This window comes from Neoarius graeffei, chromosome 8, assembly GCF_027579695.1.
Source record: "Neoarius graeffei isolate fNeoGra1 chromosome 8, fNeoGra1.pri, whole genome shotgun sequence".
Classification (NCBI taxonomy): Eukaryota; Metazoa; Chordata; class Actinopteri; order Siluriformes; family Ariidae; genus Neoarius; species Neoarius graeffei.
In genome coordinates this window covers 34,746,397-34,765,979 of record NC_083576.1, presented here as the reverse complement: position 1 = coordinate 34,765,979, position 19,583 = coordinate 34,746,397, and the positions used below count along the sequence as shown (strand labels likewise).

General features: G+C 41.2%; 1 protein-coding gene across 1 annotated transcript; it reads right to left on the bottom strand.

Annotated features, from left to right (window-relative positions):
• Window positions 1–1,869: 1,869 nt before the first annotated feature.
• On the bottom strand, window positions 1,870–5,751 carry LOC132889889 (uncharacterized). Its single transcript, XM_060926709.1, has 9 exons — window positions 5,565–5,751; window positions 4,997–5,105; window positions 4,228–4,337; window positions 3,832–3,969; window positions 3,156–3,268; window positions 2,953–3,031; window positions 2,651–2,856; window positions 2,217–2,376; window positions 1,870–2,009 (listed from the first exon to the last, which is right to left on the bottom strand). Exons 1-9 carry the CDS (start codon window positions 5,749–5,751, stop codon window positions 1,870–1,872), a joined length of 1,242 nt encoding a protein of 413 aa, XP_060782692.1.
• Window positions 5,752–19,583: the final 13,832 nt, after the last annotated feature.

The window sequence follows — 19,583 nt, the reverse complement described above, 5'->3', positions numbered from 1 at the left end:
TAACATTAGTTTTAACTTCTGTAGGGTGTGTGTGTGTGTGTGTGTGTGTGTGTGAGACTGTTTGTGTTTGATCATTATTCATTTATAATTGATGTGTGTGTTTGGAGTGTGGTATGAGGGATATTTTTTGTTAAATTGGGTATTTTTGTTTATTTGTTTTAGTCCTGCTCAGGCTTCACCTGCTGGCAGGAGGCTCGTTTTCTATAGCTGCGGATAGCCAGTGGGCTATCTTATTGGGCCTGATTTATGTTAATGCTTTTATTTTTTTATTTTGTTTATTTTGTTTAATGCTCACGAGAGCTTATTTTATGTGAATTTGTGTGTGGTTAGCAACCACGTCTGCCAGCCTTTTCTGCCGTAGCAAGCAGCCTTTGGTTGCCAGTTGTATGCCAGTATTGGTGGGAGGCTATTCCCAAACAGCAAAATGCCCGCGGCCCGGAAGCGGCTCGATTACGGCAAAAACAGTCGGCCAACACTCGGGAGTGAATCTAGGTCCGATTCCGTGCCGAGCACTCGGCTCGAATGCGGACCGAGTGCGGAAAGCCGCATGTTTAGAAATCGGCCCGCTTCTGGCGCTGGTAACTGCCCAAACAGCAAAATGCCCGCGGCCCGGAAGCGGCTCGATTACGTCAAAAAAAAAAAACAGTCGGCCAACACTCGGGAGTGAATCTAGGTCCGATTCCGTGCCGAGCACTCGGCTCGAATGCGGACCGAGTGCGGAAAGCCGCATGTTTAGAAATCGGCCCGCTTCTGGCGCTGGTAACTGTAGGTATGCGAAATTACACTCGGGCCAATTCCGGAACGCCGAGTGGCCATCTAGCAGCTATGCTGCAAAAATCAAATCTAATCATTACCGCTCATATAAGCGGCTTAATTCACACTCATATGTTGTTTAAAACACCAACATAGGGTGTCCAGCAGATCTTAGACTTAATAAGAGTTTGTATATAATGAACAAAAGCTATTTTATACAAATTTAGAACAGTGCACGGCGCTTACGAGTCAGTCCTCAGATATCAAGTCATGTGTCTAGGTAATCACAAAAATAGCCTCCTAAGTATTATTCTTTGTGCTGCATATGAAAATGGTAAGAGACGTTCAAGCTTAAGTCATTTTCTTAGTTAAGCGTGTTCAATACCTTAAAAAAAAAAAATTACAAACGGTCAACAGCAGTCAGTTTATTTCCTTAATGCAATTATACATACAATTCCAAATACAAAACTCAAATGTATGCCCTTTCAGTGTCCAGTGCCGGGCTGGCCATCGGGAGTAGCGGGAGTTTTCCCGGTGGGCCGGCGGAGAGAAAAAAAAAAAACCAGTTGCGCGCTGGCCTTTAATATAAGCAATGTTAACAGTTTCTTTAAGAAACTGTTAACATTGCTTATTAAGTTAACATTGCTTATTACAGTTGCGCGCTGGCCTTTAATATGATGAGCAATGTTAACAGTTTCTTAAAGAAACTGTTAACATTGCTTATCATATTAAAGGCCAGCGCGCAACTGTTTTTTTTTTTTTTCTCCGCTGGCCCACACTGAACCACCGGCCCACCGGGAAAACTCCCACTACTCCCGATGGCCAGTCCGGCACACAGATTGGCGGTCAGATTGCCACCATGTTACTCGGTGTTTTTAAAAAAAAAAAAAAAGAAAAACCAAAGGGGAGGTCATAACAGATTTCGCATGCATTTTGCCATTGGGAGATACTACAGGTTAATAGGGTAAAATTTCAAACTAAAAGATATCAAATGGAAACTTCAAAAAACATTTCCATTCATGTGAATAAACTAAAAATCACGCGCACACAAACCACCACACGCACACAAACCACCACACGCACGCGCACTAAAAATGTGTAACAAACACGATGCCTTTAGGAAGCCTGACGACCCCTTTGAGCCCTTTGACTCCTTCCTCCATCTCTGTCTGCTGCTAGCTGGAGCCAGCGGGTGATCAACTGTTCAATTTGTTTGTCTGAAGCATCTTTTGTCAACACATTTCTTCTGACAGCATCTGGGGGGGGGGACAGAAATACATGACCATTCATGCAGAAGTGCAACTTTCACTCCAGTGTCAGCAACTGTACATCACTTAATGCAGAGGATATATTAAAACTGGTCAGATCACCCTTATGTGACAGTGATTTAGTGCAAAGAACTTCACATTTTTATAGCCCATACATCCAAACCAATTTGTTTAAGTGACAAAGCTAAAACTTACCCAGAACAACAAGCTTCAAAGCCAAGTTTTTGAATGCTGGCTTGCCATTCGCGCCACTCCAGTTCAGTCCTTTCGCCAGAGATGTGGTTACTGTCCTCTTCATTATGCGCCAAACGGTCTCCTTCACAGTCAATCCCCCCACAATTCCCAGATGTACTGTCTGAAAGAAGTGTATGCATATCACCAATTACTACATCATATTACACTTTTACAGGATATTGGTTACAGTCCCTGAAGCAACGTTAGGTGCCTTGCTCAAGGGCACTTCAACCATGGATGAAGGTGTCGGTATACACCTTCCATTGGTCAGGGTGGGATCCTAACCTGCAACCATCTGATCCAAAGACCAACTCCTTAACCAATTAGGCCACGGCTGCCAAAACATTTCCTGCCAACTGCATTTCATGTTTGTTTGTTTTTTATCGTTTGCTCACCAAATTTCTTTTCTCTTCGGGGTTCTTCAAGAGGACCTCCAGATTCTGAAGGTCTTCCTGGGAAGAAAGTGGCAGTCGACAGTGTGACGCATCAGGCAGAGCTTCAGAAACTGGACGACCGGTGGAGTGTGACTGGAGTTGAACCAAAATGAGCATTTGCTGCTCTCGGATAGTAGTCAACTGGATAAGAATCTCCCTCAGAAGGGCTGCAAAATAAGACAGAAATAAAAGCGTTGGTAGAACACATTTATACACAATATAAGTCCATTGCTGTTTACTGTCCACCTTTGTAAAATACATACATGTAGGCACAGCCTCTACAGAAACCCGGCCATGTTCTGGTGTCATGGAGTGATCCAAATGCTGTTCTTGTGGAGGGATCTTGGGAAAAACAAAAGAAAATGGGCATCAGAATTGTATACACCCTCATTAAATCTGTATTTAGTGTTCCACACAGATTCAAAGCCAACATATTTTCTTTTAACCATCTTTGAAAAGATCTTACAAGGTCTGCAGTGGAATCTGAGGGCCTCCGAGGCGGATTCCAAGGTGGTGTGGGGACCACAGGGGACCAAGGCGTGGTGATAGAGGAAGATGGGAAATTTTCTCGTAATAGGGCTATATTGACATTTGCATTAGATTCATTAGTAAGTTGAATTTAAAAAGCACATTCACAAACAGTGGAAACTAGCCAAAGTGCTGTACAGTGTTAGCCTGGCTAAAGCCATCCCCTTTCTGCTTCTTTCCATTCGCAGTATAGGGTCTGGATACACAGTGCCCTGAAGCAATTGTTAGGTGGGAGGAATGAACTCCACTCTGGCTTGAAACGATTGGACTTGCTCTCACTCAATCGCTGACAGTTGCCCATGACGTATGTGCCCGACATCATTTGGCATCATCGCCATTAGCGCCCTCCCCCAAACCTGCCCCGTACGCTTATTGGCCCGGTAGTCTGGCTACATGAGCAAACCCCTCCCAGCACTGTGTATCCAGACCCTATACTGCGAATGGAAAGAAGCAGAAAGGGGATGGCTTTAGCCAGGCTAGTACAGTGTCATACTAAGACACTAAAATGAGCAATAAAACATGGCAGCAGAAAAATGGGATACTGAGCACTGATCACAGCCATAATGTCAAGAATTATGAATAACTTGGTACCGGTAATGTGTCACAGGCCATACCTTCAGGGGCTTTGATGTGGGGAGCATTCACAAGCTGTGTGCGGGGCTTCTTGCGGGCTGGTGGAGAACATGTAGGAGCTTCAAGGGACCAATGCGTGGTGACTGCTGAGGAAGATGCCAAATTTTCTCCAAATATGGCTATGACATTTGCATTAGATTCATTATTAAGTTTAACTTGCAAAGTGCATTTACAAACAGTGAAAACTGGTTAAAGTGCTGTACAGTGTCATGCTAAGAGACTAAAATGAACAGTAAAACATGGCAGCAGAAAAGTAGGATACTGAGCACGCATTTCCTCATTTCAAGTATCTATAAAGATACTTGACTAATTGTGCAAAATTCACAGCCGTCATGTCAAGAATTATGAATGATTTAGTTATACGTTACAAGCTTTACCTTCAGGGGCTGTGATCTGTGGAGCATTCACAAGCTGTGTGTAGGACTTCTTGCGGGCTGCTGGACTACATGCAGGAGCTTCTTCATCAGTGTCGATTCTTTTGCAGCCTCTTATGTGAAAGATCATGCAGAATTAGAAACCGGTTTTATCTGGTGTTTGCATAATAGCAGTCTACCCACATTCAATTAGCAATAAGCCATGAGAGGCTGTGGGTTTGTGCTGGATATAGACTGGCTAAGGGGGTTGTAGCACAGCAGGAAGTGCTGGTAAAACTCCCCTTAGCTGTTCTAAATACAGCTCAAACACAGATTCAAGTGGCTCATTGTTTACCTAAAACTGTTCAACTGTTATCTAGAACTGGGAAGTGGTTACCAGGCTACACCAGATGCTTCTTCAATGGGTAATGATTTAGAATTCTATGACATCCCACACACTGTATTCGATTTACAACAGCTTGGAACGCCGAATCAGCCAATCACAATAAAGAGCCAAACAGTTTTACACGAACATACAAAATGCTACACAAGTTATCATACCAATGTCACCCTGGCCCGCCTTTAGTTCACAATCCCGCAGCTTGAAAGTTTCACACCATGAGAGTTAATTTCTATGTGAGCGCCGGAGAATATTTAACTATGCCTAGACCAAAACCGATCCCTAACCTGATTTTCAAAATTGACCAGAGAACATAGAAAACCTGGGGACTATAGGGATGACCCCATTGACATTCTTAACCACTCGGTTCTGAATTTCTGGATGACCCATTACCTATTTTTTCTTCTCAAATATTCTGGAATATTTGCATCCTCCTCTTCAGTCTGAAGATCTGACATTTCAGTGGCATCTGGAAGCTTGGTCATGGCATGTTCATATGATTCTGTTTAACATAAATACAAGACAATACAGATCTATACAGTTTCAGGTAGACAGATTAGGTTGGCAATTTGGGCAAGAAAACATTAATAATCAATGTTAAGGTAGGGTAGGACATCTTTGAGGGGGGGGAGGAACTGTTCCAGCGAGCTAAATTTTGAAAATATACAACCCTGCCCTTTCTTCAGACCACACCTCCAAAATAGCCTACAGGAGTGCAGAGGGGAAGGGAGAAGCAAGATACAAGTCTGATGGACGTGTCAGGATCCAAGCATTTTGACTGACTAGCTCAATATGATTAGTTTTTGAGACACCTTTCCAATTTACTGGTTGCAATATGGGTGAAGAGGATTTCCAGCAGTCACTGCTTGTGACTTATGGTGTGTGGCGTATGATATGGTGTGTGACGTATGATAAAATGTTCCAGAAAAACATCTACTCCACCTTTAAAGCTATACTTTACCATGAGAATAAAGCACACGAATATTGTAGAGGCTCCAAAGAGAAGTGGGTTGATCTCGATTTCTCGCAGCTTTGTGAGATGCAACTATGGATTTACTTGGAGGCCAGAAACACTTGTTCCCGCTGAGCCAGTTGGCTGGCACCACCTCAACCTCACAAGTGTCCATGAACTCCACCACGTGATACATTCTAAAAGAAAATTAGTCAAGTCAAATAACCCAGATTCTCAACAACGACATAGACAAACAGGCCAGAAATAAGCAGAAGACAGACCAGAAATAAGCAGAAGACAGACATGTGTTAAGACATGAAATCATTGTTGCATGTTATAGAACTGATTTATTTAAAATGGTGTTCCATGAATGGTGTATATTCATGTTTTCATGGTAAAGGAATCCATTTCTGTTAAAGGAGAGTTCCAGCCAATTTCAACATGCAGTTGCATTGCTCACGCACGTTACCCTTGGCTTATCAGTACCTGATGATGCACCATTTTTTGTACAGCCCTTTCCGAGATCCTGGGGATTTCAAACGGGGCATGGCTTGCTGACATTTAAGGGCTGAGCAAAAAAAAAAAAAAAAGTTGCATCTTCGGCTACTGACAAGTCAGGGGTAGCACGAGCAATACAACTGCATGTTGAAATTGGCCGGTATTGTCCTTCAAGTTTTTATTCAGTGTCAAAATGCTGTATTACATAGAGAGGATCCACCTATTCATGTATGTAAAGTGTACATTTCCAAGTCATAATGAATACTTACCAATGGTAGTGGTAGTAAGTATTCATGAAAAAGATGGCATTAGTAAATGGGCAGATTCAATTCTAGAAAGACTACCAAGAAAGTTACATACTGGACCTTTAAAATCACATTGACGCATCTAACAAAGGTGTCATTCCGTGTGAAATTGGACACTTTGGGGGCCAACCAGCATGGATTTTAATGCAACTTGGTATGCCTTTTTTAGTGACAAGGTAGAACCCCTGAACTGTATTTGCAGAAATCTGGCACCAATATTAATGTTGGTGCCCGATTTGTGCAAATACTGTTCTGGGGTTCTAGCTGGTCACAAAAATGCATAAAAGTTTCACTAAAATCTGTGCCGGTCGGGCCCCGAAGTGTCTGATTTCACATGCAATGACCCAAAGGTAAATTTTAGGCCAACAAGTCTTACTAGCCAGGGATCCCTTTAAAGCCTACTGCAAATGCAACAAAGGCATCCCCACATGTTTGTTTTTGAAGGGAAGGAGGACATATTTACAAAGGCCATCATTTACTTTAACACACTTCAAAGTCCTGGACAACTGTGAAAGCAGAAACACACCCAGGGTAGATGAACTGAAGGGGTATGTGTAGAATGTCTCAACAGCATGGAACTGATAGTACACCAAATGCATATTACCTTCAAGCAATAGGATATTTTGAAGCAAACCAATGTCATTGCCTATTTTAATACAATTATCACCCTCTGTAATTTTAACACAAAACTGGTCCATGTGCAATTCTTTAAACTCCTGTATTCCTGCTCCAACACCCTGTGGTACGGGTCCACCGACATACTCTTTCTTTAACACAGCTCCAGCTTTCACATGACCTTTATGGACTCTGTTATTGGTGCGCTCAGACAAGCGACGGACAACCTGGGCAACTGGGAAATTTGGACCCCTCACCATGTGCTTAATCTCACCAAGAAAATTTTCAAAAGGGAACCCAGATATCACCTCAACACATCCATGCCGTTTAACATCATCGCTTAAATGAACTAGGCCATGCAAATTATACACCAGAAAGCCCTCGCCATAAAGTCTGCCAAAATGTTCAACAAATGACACAAGGAGGTTCTTCGCACAGTCACACATCCCTACATCCACCTCAGGATTGGCCAGTATGAAAATAGCAACCGACAACAGCATGAAGTTTTGATATACAGGAGCCGCCAGAACATCATGGAGAACAACAGGGCCTGTATACAATAGGAACTGTCGTAACTCCGTAGCCTTCCACCTCCCCCTTTCCTCAAAAGCTCTTGGCTTCCTTGAGAACTCACATGGAATGCTATTCTTCAACTGCACTAGGTTCCTAGACAATAATTTAACCATCTGACTGGACAGCCTAGTTGGCAATGGCCCACTGCACCACAGGTCAAATAATCGGCGAACCACCCCAAGACAAACCAAGTGCATGTAGTCATGTGGAAAATCAAGTACCATGTCAATATCAAGTTTAGTCAGAGGAGACTGTGCAACATGATGTTCCTCATCCAACATTTGCCTGAAACCAACATCTGTTCTTGCGGTGGAGTCAGTCTGTGGATAAGTCATGCGACTGCCTATATACACACCAGTTTGTACACATTTATCACATGCAGAATAGCCTGTATGACCCTTAATACCTTTAACAAACGCCCGGGCTGGAGCATCACACACGACAGAACAGACCCGCAGAAAAAACATCTTTCCTTTGAACCAAAACCCAGACTGAAGACTAATCAACTCACTCACCAGGTCATTCAAATACTCTGTGAGTGATTTGGGTTTGCAATCCCCTCCAAAAATGCCTATCACTAAGGGACATTTACCTACATCCTTCAATATGCCTAGAATGGGCCAGAGTTGCTGGTTATTGCTCTTAAACAATGGGAGTCCATCAAAGTTCAACTGTAACTGCAGGCAATGTTTACTAGGGAGTTTCATCCATACATTTTCAAGAAGGCTTGTTATAGCATTTAAAACACCAAAGTAAAAGAAGGCACCTCCTGCTACAGGTAGGATTTTGTAGTTGGTGACAGTTTTGAGGAGAGTCCTTCCATCTCTGGGCAAATTAGGGTGGTGAAAATGTAGGATGGATAATAAGGCAGTGAGTGCTACCATGGTTACATTAAACTCCAAAGCCCAATTCACCAAACTATCACCAAGGTCAGGTGTATGATCAAAAGTGTCGTCTCCATCACTGTCACAGTCATACATAACGTCATCACTTTCACAGTTTACAACATGATCTACATCATGTACAGTGTGGTCATCAGTCAGATCTCTAAAGTTACCCTCCTCAATACCTTGTAGCAAACTGGACACTGATTTGACTGCCTTGCGTCTAAGATTGGATTTGAGAGAATGCATTTCATGAGCCATGCTTACCTTAGATCAGTTGAAATATTGAAGAAATTACCTAAGGAATAAAAAGAACAGTTGAGACAGGAGCAAGACCAACATCTAATTACACAAACTAGTTTCAATTTGACATCAATTTTAACCCATTCCCTTCTAGTACTCCCAATGACAAAATGTATGGAAAATCTGATACCCATGACCTTGAAAAAAGTATGTTCCACTTGGAATGTGTACTATTGAATGATTACTATTGCAATTTGTTTCATGGCAAACACTAGACTGGACTAAATATATTGTAAAAGAAAGAGGGGATGGCTAAAACAGACCAATAAAAGGAAGTACATTATAGGCAGTTACTACATGATTTCATTTTTTTTGGGTGATTTTTGTGATCAAAATGACTGATTTTGCAGCGGCATTCTCTTTTTTGTTGTTGCGAAGAATTCTTTTTAAACCGCATCAAAAAGTCTAAACAAGCTTAATAACACAAACACACCATTTCCTTTTTATTTTCTGTAAGAATACTAACAAAGAATATTATTACTGAAGTGTAAAGATGCATTTTTTTTAGAAACTGATGCAGGCCCATTCAACTACTTGAAAATACAGTGAGGCAACATCTTAGCACTGTAGGACTGTTTCAATTGTCTGATATTCATTCCAGTTATTTTACACCAAATCAGATCTTTGGTAACTGCAGTACAAAAATAGCTCTCAATCCAGAACAGGCAGATTCATTCATTCATTGATCAGCTGTACTGTATGTGAGAGCTTGAGTGGGGGGGGGCAGACGAAGGAAGAGAACGGCAGTCATTTTAAGTGTTGTGTGACGGCCCACGTTTATCGTGTATAGGGCTAATGTGTTCCCTTACCAATAAATTTTATTTTTCTGACGGCTGGTCGCGCAGATGTGACTTCAGATACTTTTTAGTCATGGCATGGAATTAGAGGTCGCTCTCTACACTCCTGGAAGTCAAGACGCTAGCCAGCTAGTTCATATGATGTATATACAGCCCCATGAAAATCTAACGTATATTACAGCGGCATTCATGCACTATACTGCAGGCAAGTGCAAATTCAGGTCATTGTTAACTTACGTTCGCATGCCAAAACGCACAAACATTCCTTTTCGAAACACATGTTGCATGGAAGGGGCTGCATATTTGGTTATTTTGCGATAATTACGCGACATTGTAGGAAATATGCGGCTTATTGCTAATTATGCGAGAGCGATTGCAAAAAAACTCGAGGGACTGTATAGGCATGCCAGTGAAAATCCATTTAGTTGTAGCTACCTTGAGCTAAATGGTTAGCTTCGTTCGCGCCTACACGATGGGTAAGGTGCAAAGAATCTGTGTGGTAACCCCACTCATGCTAGGTACCTTGAAGCAATAACTTACTCGCTTCCAACCACAAATAACCGAACTAACATTGTGATCTGCTTCATTTTCTTCCATTGGTCAAATATATACTGTGGTTGTAAATAACACAAGTGTGAATTGCATCTCAATGGCAAAGAGATGAACTAAGCCCCAGCTAATCATTAGGTATAGCTGAAAGTCGAACGAAGCTAGTTGTATAGAGGGCTTTCGCGTGACGTCACCACACCGTGAGATTTTGTTAGGGCACCATATTGGAAGAAGTACACATCTATGCAAGTACATACATAAAACAAACTACACCTGAAATGTAGCAGCAAATTTTCTTTTATTAACATGTTAACAGTGTTTTCTTTACTACATTAACAGTCGTTCCATTCTATGAAAGACCTGTTCAGAATTTGTTCATTTATATTTCATATAATAATCAGTGCAGATTAAATGAAATTCTCCACTATCATGTTAAAAAAAAATTATAGCACTTGACCACTATTGCAATCTGTATTATGCTGTTATGGATTTTTTATTTCATAATGTGTTTTATATCTCATCTCATTATCTCTAGCCGCTTTATCCTTCTACAGGGTCGCAGGCAAGCTGGAGCCTATCCCAGCTGACTACGGGCGAAAGGCGGGGTACACCCTGGACAAGTTGCCAGGTCATCACAGGGCTGACACATAGACACAGACAACCAATCACACTCACATTCACACCTACGGTCAATGTAGAGTCACCAGTTAACCTAACCTGCATGTCTTTGGACTGTGGGGGAAACCGGAGCACCCGGAGGAAACCCACGCGGACACGGGGAGAACATGCAAACTCCACACAGAAAGGCCCTCGTCGGCCACGGGGCTCGAACCCAGGACCTTCTTGCTGTGAGGCGACAGCGCTAACCACTACACCACCATGCCGCTGTGTTTTATATATATATATATATATATATATATATATATATAAATAAATTATTTGGACATGGGGAAAAACTATATTTAAAATCCAAAGAGGGATGGAGGGAGGAAAATTAAAACAAAAGAAAGAAAGGAAATACATAACAAATGTGATAAAATTAAGGATGTTTTTATTCAGTAAACATTTAAAAAAATGTTCTACAAAACTCTAGCCTAGTGACTTACCAGTAACAAAATGGTCTGAACATATGCTGCGTTCATGTGCTATGGGAAGATGATATTTTCCAGTTGGGAAGTGGTATTTACCAGTGTGTTGTGTTCACATGCTTTTGTTGTTGCTGACAAATTTTAAAGATGGTGGACCAGATGCTATCGTTAGCAATAGCGTGTGCTCTGGATAGGTAAAAACAAACCATAACACATTTTTAAAGGAAACGGATTTCTAACGTATTATATTACACTTGTTAATGATGCAACATTGCATAGACACCAAAAACTACCCACTAGTACTAGTAAAAAAAAAAAACTTTAGTAGCGTACAATGCTTACCATTCAAGTGTCTTGTACCGCTCGCTGCCATGTTGAAAAGGTTAAAGTTCATCTCATCTCGGCAACTCGTGTATCAAAATTTTCTACGAGTTGCCCAGTGGAAAATACCACAAGAGGGGGCGTTCATGTGTGCTTTCCATGTCGGCGTTTGGTATTTACCATAATTCCCATAGCACATGAACGCAACATTAGAACACCCTAACACAGCACAAAAGTTTACCATTGTAGGTTTTTGATAATCCAAGTGCCTCGTGGGTTCAAATACCGCGCGTTGCCGTTATTTTCCCCCAATCACGTTTGTTGGTCTTCCAATATGGCGCAGGGTTTGTTTACTTCCGGTCAGTGAAAGGGGTCTATAGCTTCGTTCTCGCTTAAAAGTCCACAGCATTTTCATACATTTCCCCCAAAATGCCCATTTGCACTGTCGGCACTTTACACAGACATTATTTTTAAAAAATGATCGTCGTCCATCTTATTAATCTAGCGAATTGAATTGAGAATTCTCTGATCTCATTTAATCTCTGACGAAAGTTTCATCTGACAGACCGACAACAATCAATTTTAATCAGCATACCTCAAAGCATTTAATATTACTGAACAAGGTCAAGGGAACCCTAATCGTTTACGCGTCTTAAGGGTTTTTTGTTTTATAGAAGACTTACCTCAGGTTATTAACAGTCAGTTGCTCCGGCTTGACTTCACCGCGCGGAACCAGCAATCCAAAAACACATGGAGGGGGGGAGTCTTCTAATTTAAACTTCCGCACACGTGACGTCACTGCAGTGACTTGAACGGCCATACATTTATAGTTTTATAGAATAATGTGTGTTTGATATGTAATGACTTCTAATATATATATATATATATATATATATATATATATATATATATTTTTTTTTTTTTTTTAAACATATTTTTTACTACTAATTTAAATAAATAAATAAATAAATTCATTTATTTATTTTTACAAGTGAGTTTTTTCCAACAAGTGAGCGTGGCATGGGTTGAATCCGGGTGACTCGGTCGCCGCCAGTAGGCAGCAAAGATGAGCCACCTACAGGACGATTTGCATATAGCGCTTTGCCGCCCGCCAACCGTTCAAGGGACAGCCGAGTTCTATCCATGTTTAACTGGGTGCTTTTGATGTTGACGCCATCTCCTCGCATTTACGTTCCCTGTACAAAATGGGTAAGACCAGTATGCGCTTGCTGACCGCAGTGACAGTTTTGTTCATACTGATGGGCTGAGCGCCCTATATTGTTGAGAATTTAAATTGTAGGCATGCCTATTTGCTAGGATGGTTCCGAGATCAATATCTCTACCCACCCCAAAACAAATAGCCTAAGCCTGCATGTTAAAAAAATATATCTTGGTCTGTATAGGCCACTGGATTTTCTGTTAGTTTAAAAATGACCTGGCCCACTTGTGGTTGCCACGACTGAGCCAATGCAGAGACAGCCGACAGAGCCGCAGGTTTTATGGAAGCGGCCCTCTCCCGGTTGCCATGACCCAGCCGATGCAGCGACAACTGACAACCCCACAGGTTTTACGGAAGCGGGCCGCTCCCGGTTGCCGCGTCTCAGCCGATGCCGTCACTCTGCCGAGGGCGCCGCATGTTTTACGGAAGCGGGCCGATCCTGCTTGCTGTCTGGGTTGCAAGCTGTGGATCATCAGTGGTCCACGTAGTTCCCCTCCCTTAGTTTACATCGTGTGTGGTTGTGCATTTTAATTGGTTGGTTTGTGATTTGGCTGTGTTATTTCTTTGTTTGATTTTTTTTCTTTTACCTTTTTTTCTGTTTATTTGCTTTTCAGGTACTGTGTGCCCAAGGCAGGGTGGCAGCTGACCCTTTAGGTGGTGGTGTTTTCCTATTGTCCGTGTGTGTGTTCACGTGTGCCTGTGTGGAATTCTCTTTTTATGTTTTTGATTTTATTTGATTTATTTTGATTTGGTTTGTAGTGAGTGTGACACGTGGGCTTGCATGGTGTGCCTCCTTGGATCCTTTCTCCGTCTCCTGGTATCTTGCCCCCTGCTGGTAGGCCTCGGCCCTGTTAATATTGATTTTTCCCTTACCCTTGCCCCACATGCATGTCAGTTAGTCCTTTGGAGTGTAAATGAAAGTGATTGTGAAGTAAAGGAAAGAATTATTTTGTAAACATTGTAACAAAATAAAATAGCCTTTTTGTATTTTCATAACTTTGGTCTCTGGTGTCTTTAGTCAAATGAACCTTGCGTGTCAACATAGTGAAGTGTTTTCTGGTTAATATTCCTGGGGTGAAAGTCCCCTGGTCGCGTAGTCAGTAATTGCTCTTTGGCTCTGTTTAAGGTCCAATATAGTCAATGCTTCGCTTGTCTCCCCAAGGCCACACTGACACGACCCTCTCCAATTTATCTGGGCTTGGGACCAGCCACAAGACTATGCTTATGCACCCCAGTGGCTGTGTAAGGATTTATTCCTTTTTAAGGATAAATAATTGTAAGGATTTATTCTTAATATTGTTAAGGATTTATTCTACTCTATTCTATTTTACTATTTCAGCCTTCTGTGACCTTCTGTCTCAGCTAGACACAGTACTGTCATAATGACATATTGCTCGAGACGTAATGTTGATATCTTTTTGAACATTCTATCAGAACATATTGCCCTGTGCTATCTCTGACTTAAGGTTGTGCATAAGAAATAGCCTTTGATATCTGTCTGGCTGATATGAAATGTGTATGCTTATGATTGATCCAAGGTTTCACTCACACACACACATACATCTGAACATTCCATCAGAACAGTGATGTAATTAAGATGTGACCTGCTCAGACCAAGGTTTCACTACAGTCTCTGAAGCATGCAATGATGTCACACTCACTCACACACACACACATAGACACAGATATCAAAATGATGTCACTCACTCACACACCCCCATATACACACATACAGACATATAAAAGCCCTCTGTTACCCTTTTGTCTTTGGGGACTTGTGAATAAAGATTGTGAACTTATAGGGCTTCCTGTCTTTTTTTCGCGACTCACCCCAGAGCAGCTCTGGGTGACACGGGGGGACTGATCTCGAGATGGTGTAATCACTCCGGCTGAGGCTGAGGGCAAGAGGTTAAGAAACCTAACAGTTTGGGGGCTTGTCCGGGATGCCATCAATCAGGTACCATAGCAGCCATTGAATTTTTCCCGTTCCAGCCGCACGCCATGCGACTGCCATGCGACTGCCATGCAGTTCCCAGCTGAAAGCCAGGGGGCTGCCATGCAGGGCTCAGACCCCCTCCCTCTCCTATTTTAATTCTAAACATGCCCATTCATTCGATTCCATGGTGTCGCCATTAGATGGCGCTTCTCTCATAAAAAAAAAAACATTACTTGAAATGTTGTGTGAAGCTGTTGTACTGTACTTCATTCTGTTTTTTTTATGATCTTATGGATTAAAAACATTGAGATGATGAACCATCTGAAAGTCTTTTTTTGGGGGGTACATCTTACCTTCTGCGAATAAGTAATGGTTACAAAGTGATATTAATTACCTTTGATTAGTAATTATCAGGTATTACCTACTAGCAAACAAGAGATAATTTTAACCAATTTCAGTGAGAAAATAGCTGTTGAATAGATACATAAATGTGAGGTAAATTTTACCCAATTTATTTAACTATTTCATAGCTTTTTATTTCAGTTATTTTATACTCAATATATGGAATGAAATCTACCCCAAACAAGTCAATGCAAATTGTTACCTCAGATTTATTGGGTAAATTATATACTGTAGGTTACTTTTTTCAGTGTGCACTGTAAGAAGTGATTTTGGAGAGTGGTAAATATAATCTAATCAAACCAGATAAAATTTACTCGATTATTGCAGTCAGCCAAGGAATATTTAGGAATTATTGCAGTCAGCCAGGGAACTCGCGGACTGCCATCTTCCTCTCTCAGGCTGTTACGGTAGTTTAGTGAGCTACAGTATACCGTAAAACAGGTTCATTACTTGAAATGTTGTGTGAAGCTGTTGTACTGCACTTTATTTTGTGTTTTTTGATCATTTGGTGCATCATTGCTGCATATAAACAAGGCGGTTCAGTTATTTGTTGTATAAATGCACCTGGACTGCAGATTTGGTCAGTCCAGAAACAACATTTGAAGCTGTTAGTTAGTGAGTTACCGTATAAAACAGGTTCATTCCTTGAAATGTTGTGTGAAGCTGTTGTACTGCACTTTATTCTGGTTTTTTTTAATGATTTTATGGATTAAAAACATTGAGATGATGAACCATCTGAAAGTCTTTTTTTGGGGAGGTACATCTTACCTTCTCTGAATAAGTAATGGTTACTACCGTAAGTGATATTAATTACCTTTGATTAGTAATTATCAGGTATTACCCACTAGCAAACAAGAGATAATTTTACCCAATTTCAATGAGAAAGTAGCTGTTGAATAGATACATAAATGTGAGGTAAATCTTACCCAATTTAAGTATTTCATAGCTTTTTATTTCAGTTATTTTATACTCAATATATGGAATTAAATCTACCCCAAACAAGTCAATGCAAATTGTTACCTCAGATTTATTGGGTAAATTCTATACGGTAGGTTACTTTTTTCAGTGCAGGAGCAGGCAAAACTGCGGGTCTTGGTAGTCTGGTGGTTACTGCACGTCTTGTACCGGTAACTCCTGAAACATGGTTCGATTCTTGCCTTGGGTTTCTCACTCCTCTCTCCCTGTTTTCTGCCAACCTCTATACCAGCTACTGTTAAACAAAGGCAAACTCGCTCAAAAATAAATATTTTAAAAAAGTGACTCTTGCAATGAAGCACTGTGCACTTTTTAGTGTTACATGTAGGTCCTGCTTTCAAATAGGCTAGACAATATTAAATGCTGTCTGTTGTTGCCCAAATGAGGATGGGTTCCCTTTTGAGTCTGGTTCCTCTCGAGGTTTCTTCCTCATGTCGTCTGAGGGAGTTTTTCCTTGCCACCGTCGCCACAGGCTTGCTCATTGGGGATAGATTAGGGATAAAATTAGCTCATGTTTTAAGTCGTTCAAATTCTGTAAAGCTGCTTTGCGACAATGTTTATTGTTAAAAGCGCTGTACAAATAAACTTGATTTGATTTGATAAATAGTGGCAATGTTGGGATGACTGAAAACAGACTTTTTTTTTGCTTATAAGACTTTACTAACTACTGAAATCTATTACAAGTTGAATGTAGCCACTGATTACTGTTTCATGAAGTAGGCCTTAGATATAGGGCACGCTAAACAACATGCTTGTGATGAAAGTACCGTATAGCTTAATTGTTTGAATCAGTGTATCATTCGTTCTTTCTATTTTCAAATGGCAATCAAAAATCAAAAAATGAAAATGTGACTGGTTATTTTGTTATTTGTTTTTATTTTAACACAAAAAAAATTTAAAAAATGACTGTTTTTTCATTTTTTTTATGAGCCTAAAATTGAAATGAAAAACAAGTCTTTTTTTTCATTTTTTGATTGCCAATTAAAAATGGAAAGAACAAATGATACACAATCCATGTATCATTCGTTCTTTCTTTTTTTTTTCAGTAATACGCAATGACTCGGCCAGGCCGGTCCGGTAGAGAGGTTCATGCCATTTGTCTATTTTTATTAAAATGTACCGGTGTAATCACAAAACAGTATCGTATTTGAACCGACAAGAGACAGTTTCCATATCATTTCCCACTATGCCCTCCTTTGTTCCTAATAACCAGATTTATCACGTTTAATTATTAACAATTATAATAATAATAAATCAATATAAAACCCCGACATCTACAGAAGATTTTCAACAAATAGGGGGCAGGGAAGCTCGCACACTCCAGCAGTGAGTGATCTGTGATGAGATGATTTTGAGAAGCAAAAAAAAAAAATGCTCAACACCAGCAAATGTGGATTAAAGCAGAAAATTTCGTTAGGTAAAATCATTTTAGAAATTTTAGAAATCATTACATTCTTGTTTTTTCAATAAAAATAATATTTTTTTAACTTTATAATGCTTAGTTACATGCCGGGGCTCATTGATAGCCCAACTAACCACAGCGGTGTGGTTCTTTTCCTGATCCTTGGCATTGTTTTATTTTTCTTTCTTTGTTGATAATGTGTTACCATATGTGATAAACACGGTTCATTTAGGCTACGTTTACATTAGACCGTATCTGTCTCGTTTTCTTCGCGGACGCACTGTCCGTTTACATTAAACCCCCTGGAAAAGCCAGGAAATGGGAATCCGCCAGCGTCCACGTATTCAATCCAGATCGTGTCAGCTCCGGTGCTGTGTAAACATTCAGAATACGCGAATACGCTGTGCTGAGCTCTAGCTGGCGTCTCATTGGACAACGTCACTGTGACATCCACCTTCCTGATTCGCTGGTGTTGGTCATGTGACGCGACTGCTGAAAAACGGCGCGGACTTCCGCCTTGTATCACCTTTCATTAAAGAGTATAAAAGTATGAAAATACTGCAAATACTGATGCAAATACTGCCCATTGTGTAGTTATGATTGTCTTTAGGCTTGCCATCCTGCCACTTGCAAGTGGTAAGTGATGTGCGCTGGGATCACACACACAGCGGCTCAGTCCCGAATCGTGGCTTGTTCACTTCACTCGCGCGCTCTGTGAGCTGCGCAGGGCCGGAGTGCGCACCCTCCAGAGGGCACTCGCTGTTCAGGGCGGAGTGATTTGGAGCGCAGGATGCCTGCGGAGCCAAGCGTATCCGCGTATTGGTGTTGCTGTGTGCACGGCTAACAGTTTTAGTGTAAACGCGAATCGTTTTAAGAACATTAATCTGATGATCCGCTGATTCGACGTAATGTAAACGTAGCCTAAAAGGCCCAGAGATTTTCACTTCTGCTGCATGCCCCCTTCTCTCTGCAAAAATTGTGTATTCCTCTCAAGGTGCTAACTGTCTCCATTGTATTGTGAACAGCCACTCCACCCCCCACTGAGGTTGCTATTCATGAATGGTAATTTGGTTTTAGGTTACACCCCAATTTCAATGACAATTTACTCTGCCAAGCTCACAATGACAGAGGACTGGAATTAGTGCCCCAAAAAACACAATTTCAGCTTGGAAAAACTACAGACGGTATAACTTCAGGAAGAAAATAAACATTTATTTCACACTAAGAAAAGCAGGCTCACTACACATGGAGGCTATACAAAGCACAGAAATGTAGCATACAGTTGTCCCATCTAGTAGTTTCCACATTCCCATGGTGAGTCTTTCCTATGGTACATTCGCCACAGGTGTATTTGTGGCAGCGTACACAAAGTTCAGTGCTTCTGTTATTATTGCAGGGTATGCGCACCTGGCACTGTGTCTTTTTCTTCTGAGAAACTTTCATCTCACACTGCTGTTTGTGTTCTTCCCTTTGTGCCTTTTCCTGCAAAAGCCTATTTTGAAGTTCCTCTGCAAGCTCCAGCATGAACAATTGGCGACTTTCTTTGGATCCTGTACATGCTGTGTACAAGACATGTGCATTTGTGACAGCCATGTCAAGCAGGTTGTAAAACACAGCCATGGGCCATCTCCGTGTTCCTGCACGCACCGAGTAGTTGCGTAATTTCTGGTCCATGATATCAACGCTGCATTTGAAATGGTTGTAATCAGCAAAAGTGTTTGGTTTTTGTTTTGGGGTGTCCATAATTTCCACTTTCTGATGCATGGTGCTCAGAAAACAAACAGATTTCTTTTTTTTGTTGCAAACACCATCAGCAAGGCACTTCCAGATGTGAACACCTGTGTGGAGTACAATTGGCACCCCGAGGTTTCCTTTGCAGTTGCTGGTAGCTCCTGATGATTTTTGTTGATGGTGCCAAGCAGAGTTGTTTTTCGTTGAAGAAGCCTGTTAGCCAACGACAGAGAGGTGAAGAAATTATCCATAGTTACAGTCCTTCCCTGGTCCATACGGTAAATGGTTCCATCAATTTCAAAACAACATTCTCTGATAGCCTCTCTCCCGTTGGACAAGTGGGATCTTTTCCCAAGTAAGGGATGGCATTACACATGCATTTTGTGTCCAGATCTGCTGCAATCCAAAACTTGATTCCAAACTTGTCAGG

Coding starts and splice junctions, on each gene's coding strand:
- LOC132889889 (XM_060926709.1), bottom strand. CDS start 5,751: ATGTATCACGTGGTGGAGTTCATGGACACTTGTGAGGTTGAGGTGGTG. Junction 4,338..4,996: donor TATTTGAGAAGAAAAAATAG/GTAATGGGTCAT, acceptor CTTTCACATAAG/AGGCTGCAAAAGAATCGACA. Junction 3,269..3,831: donor CCACATCAAAGCCCCTGAAG/GTATGGCCTGTG, acceptor ATGTCAATATAG/CCCTATTACGAGAAAATTTC.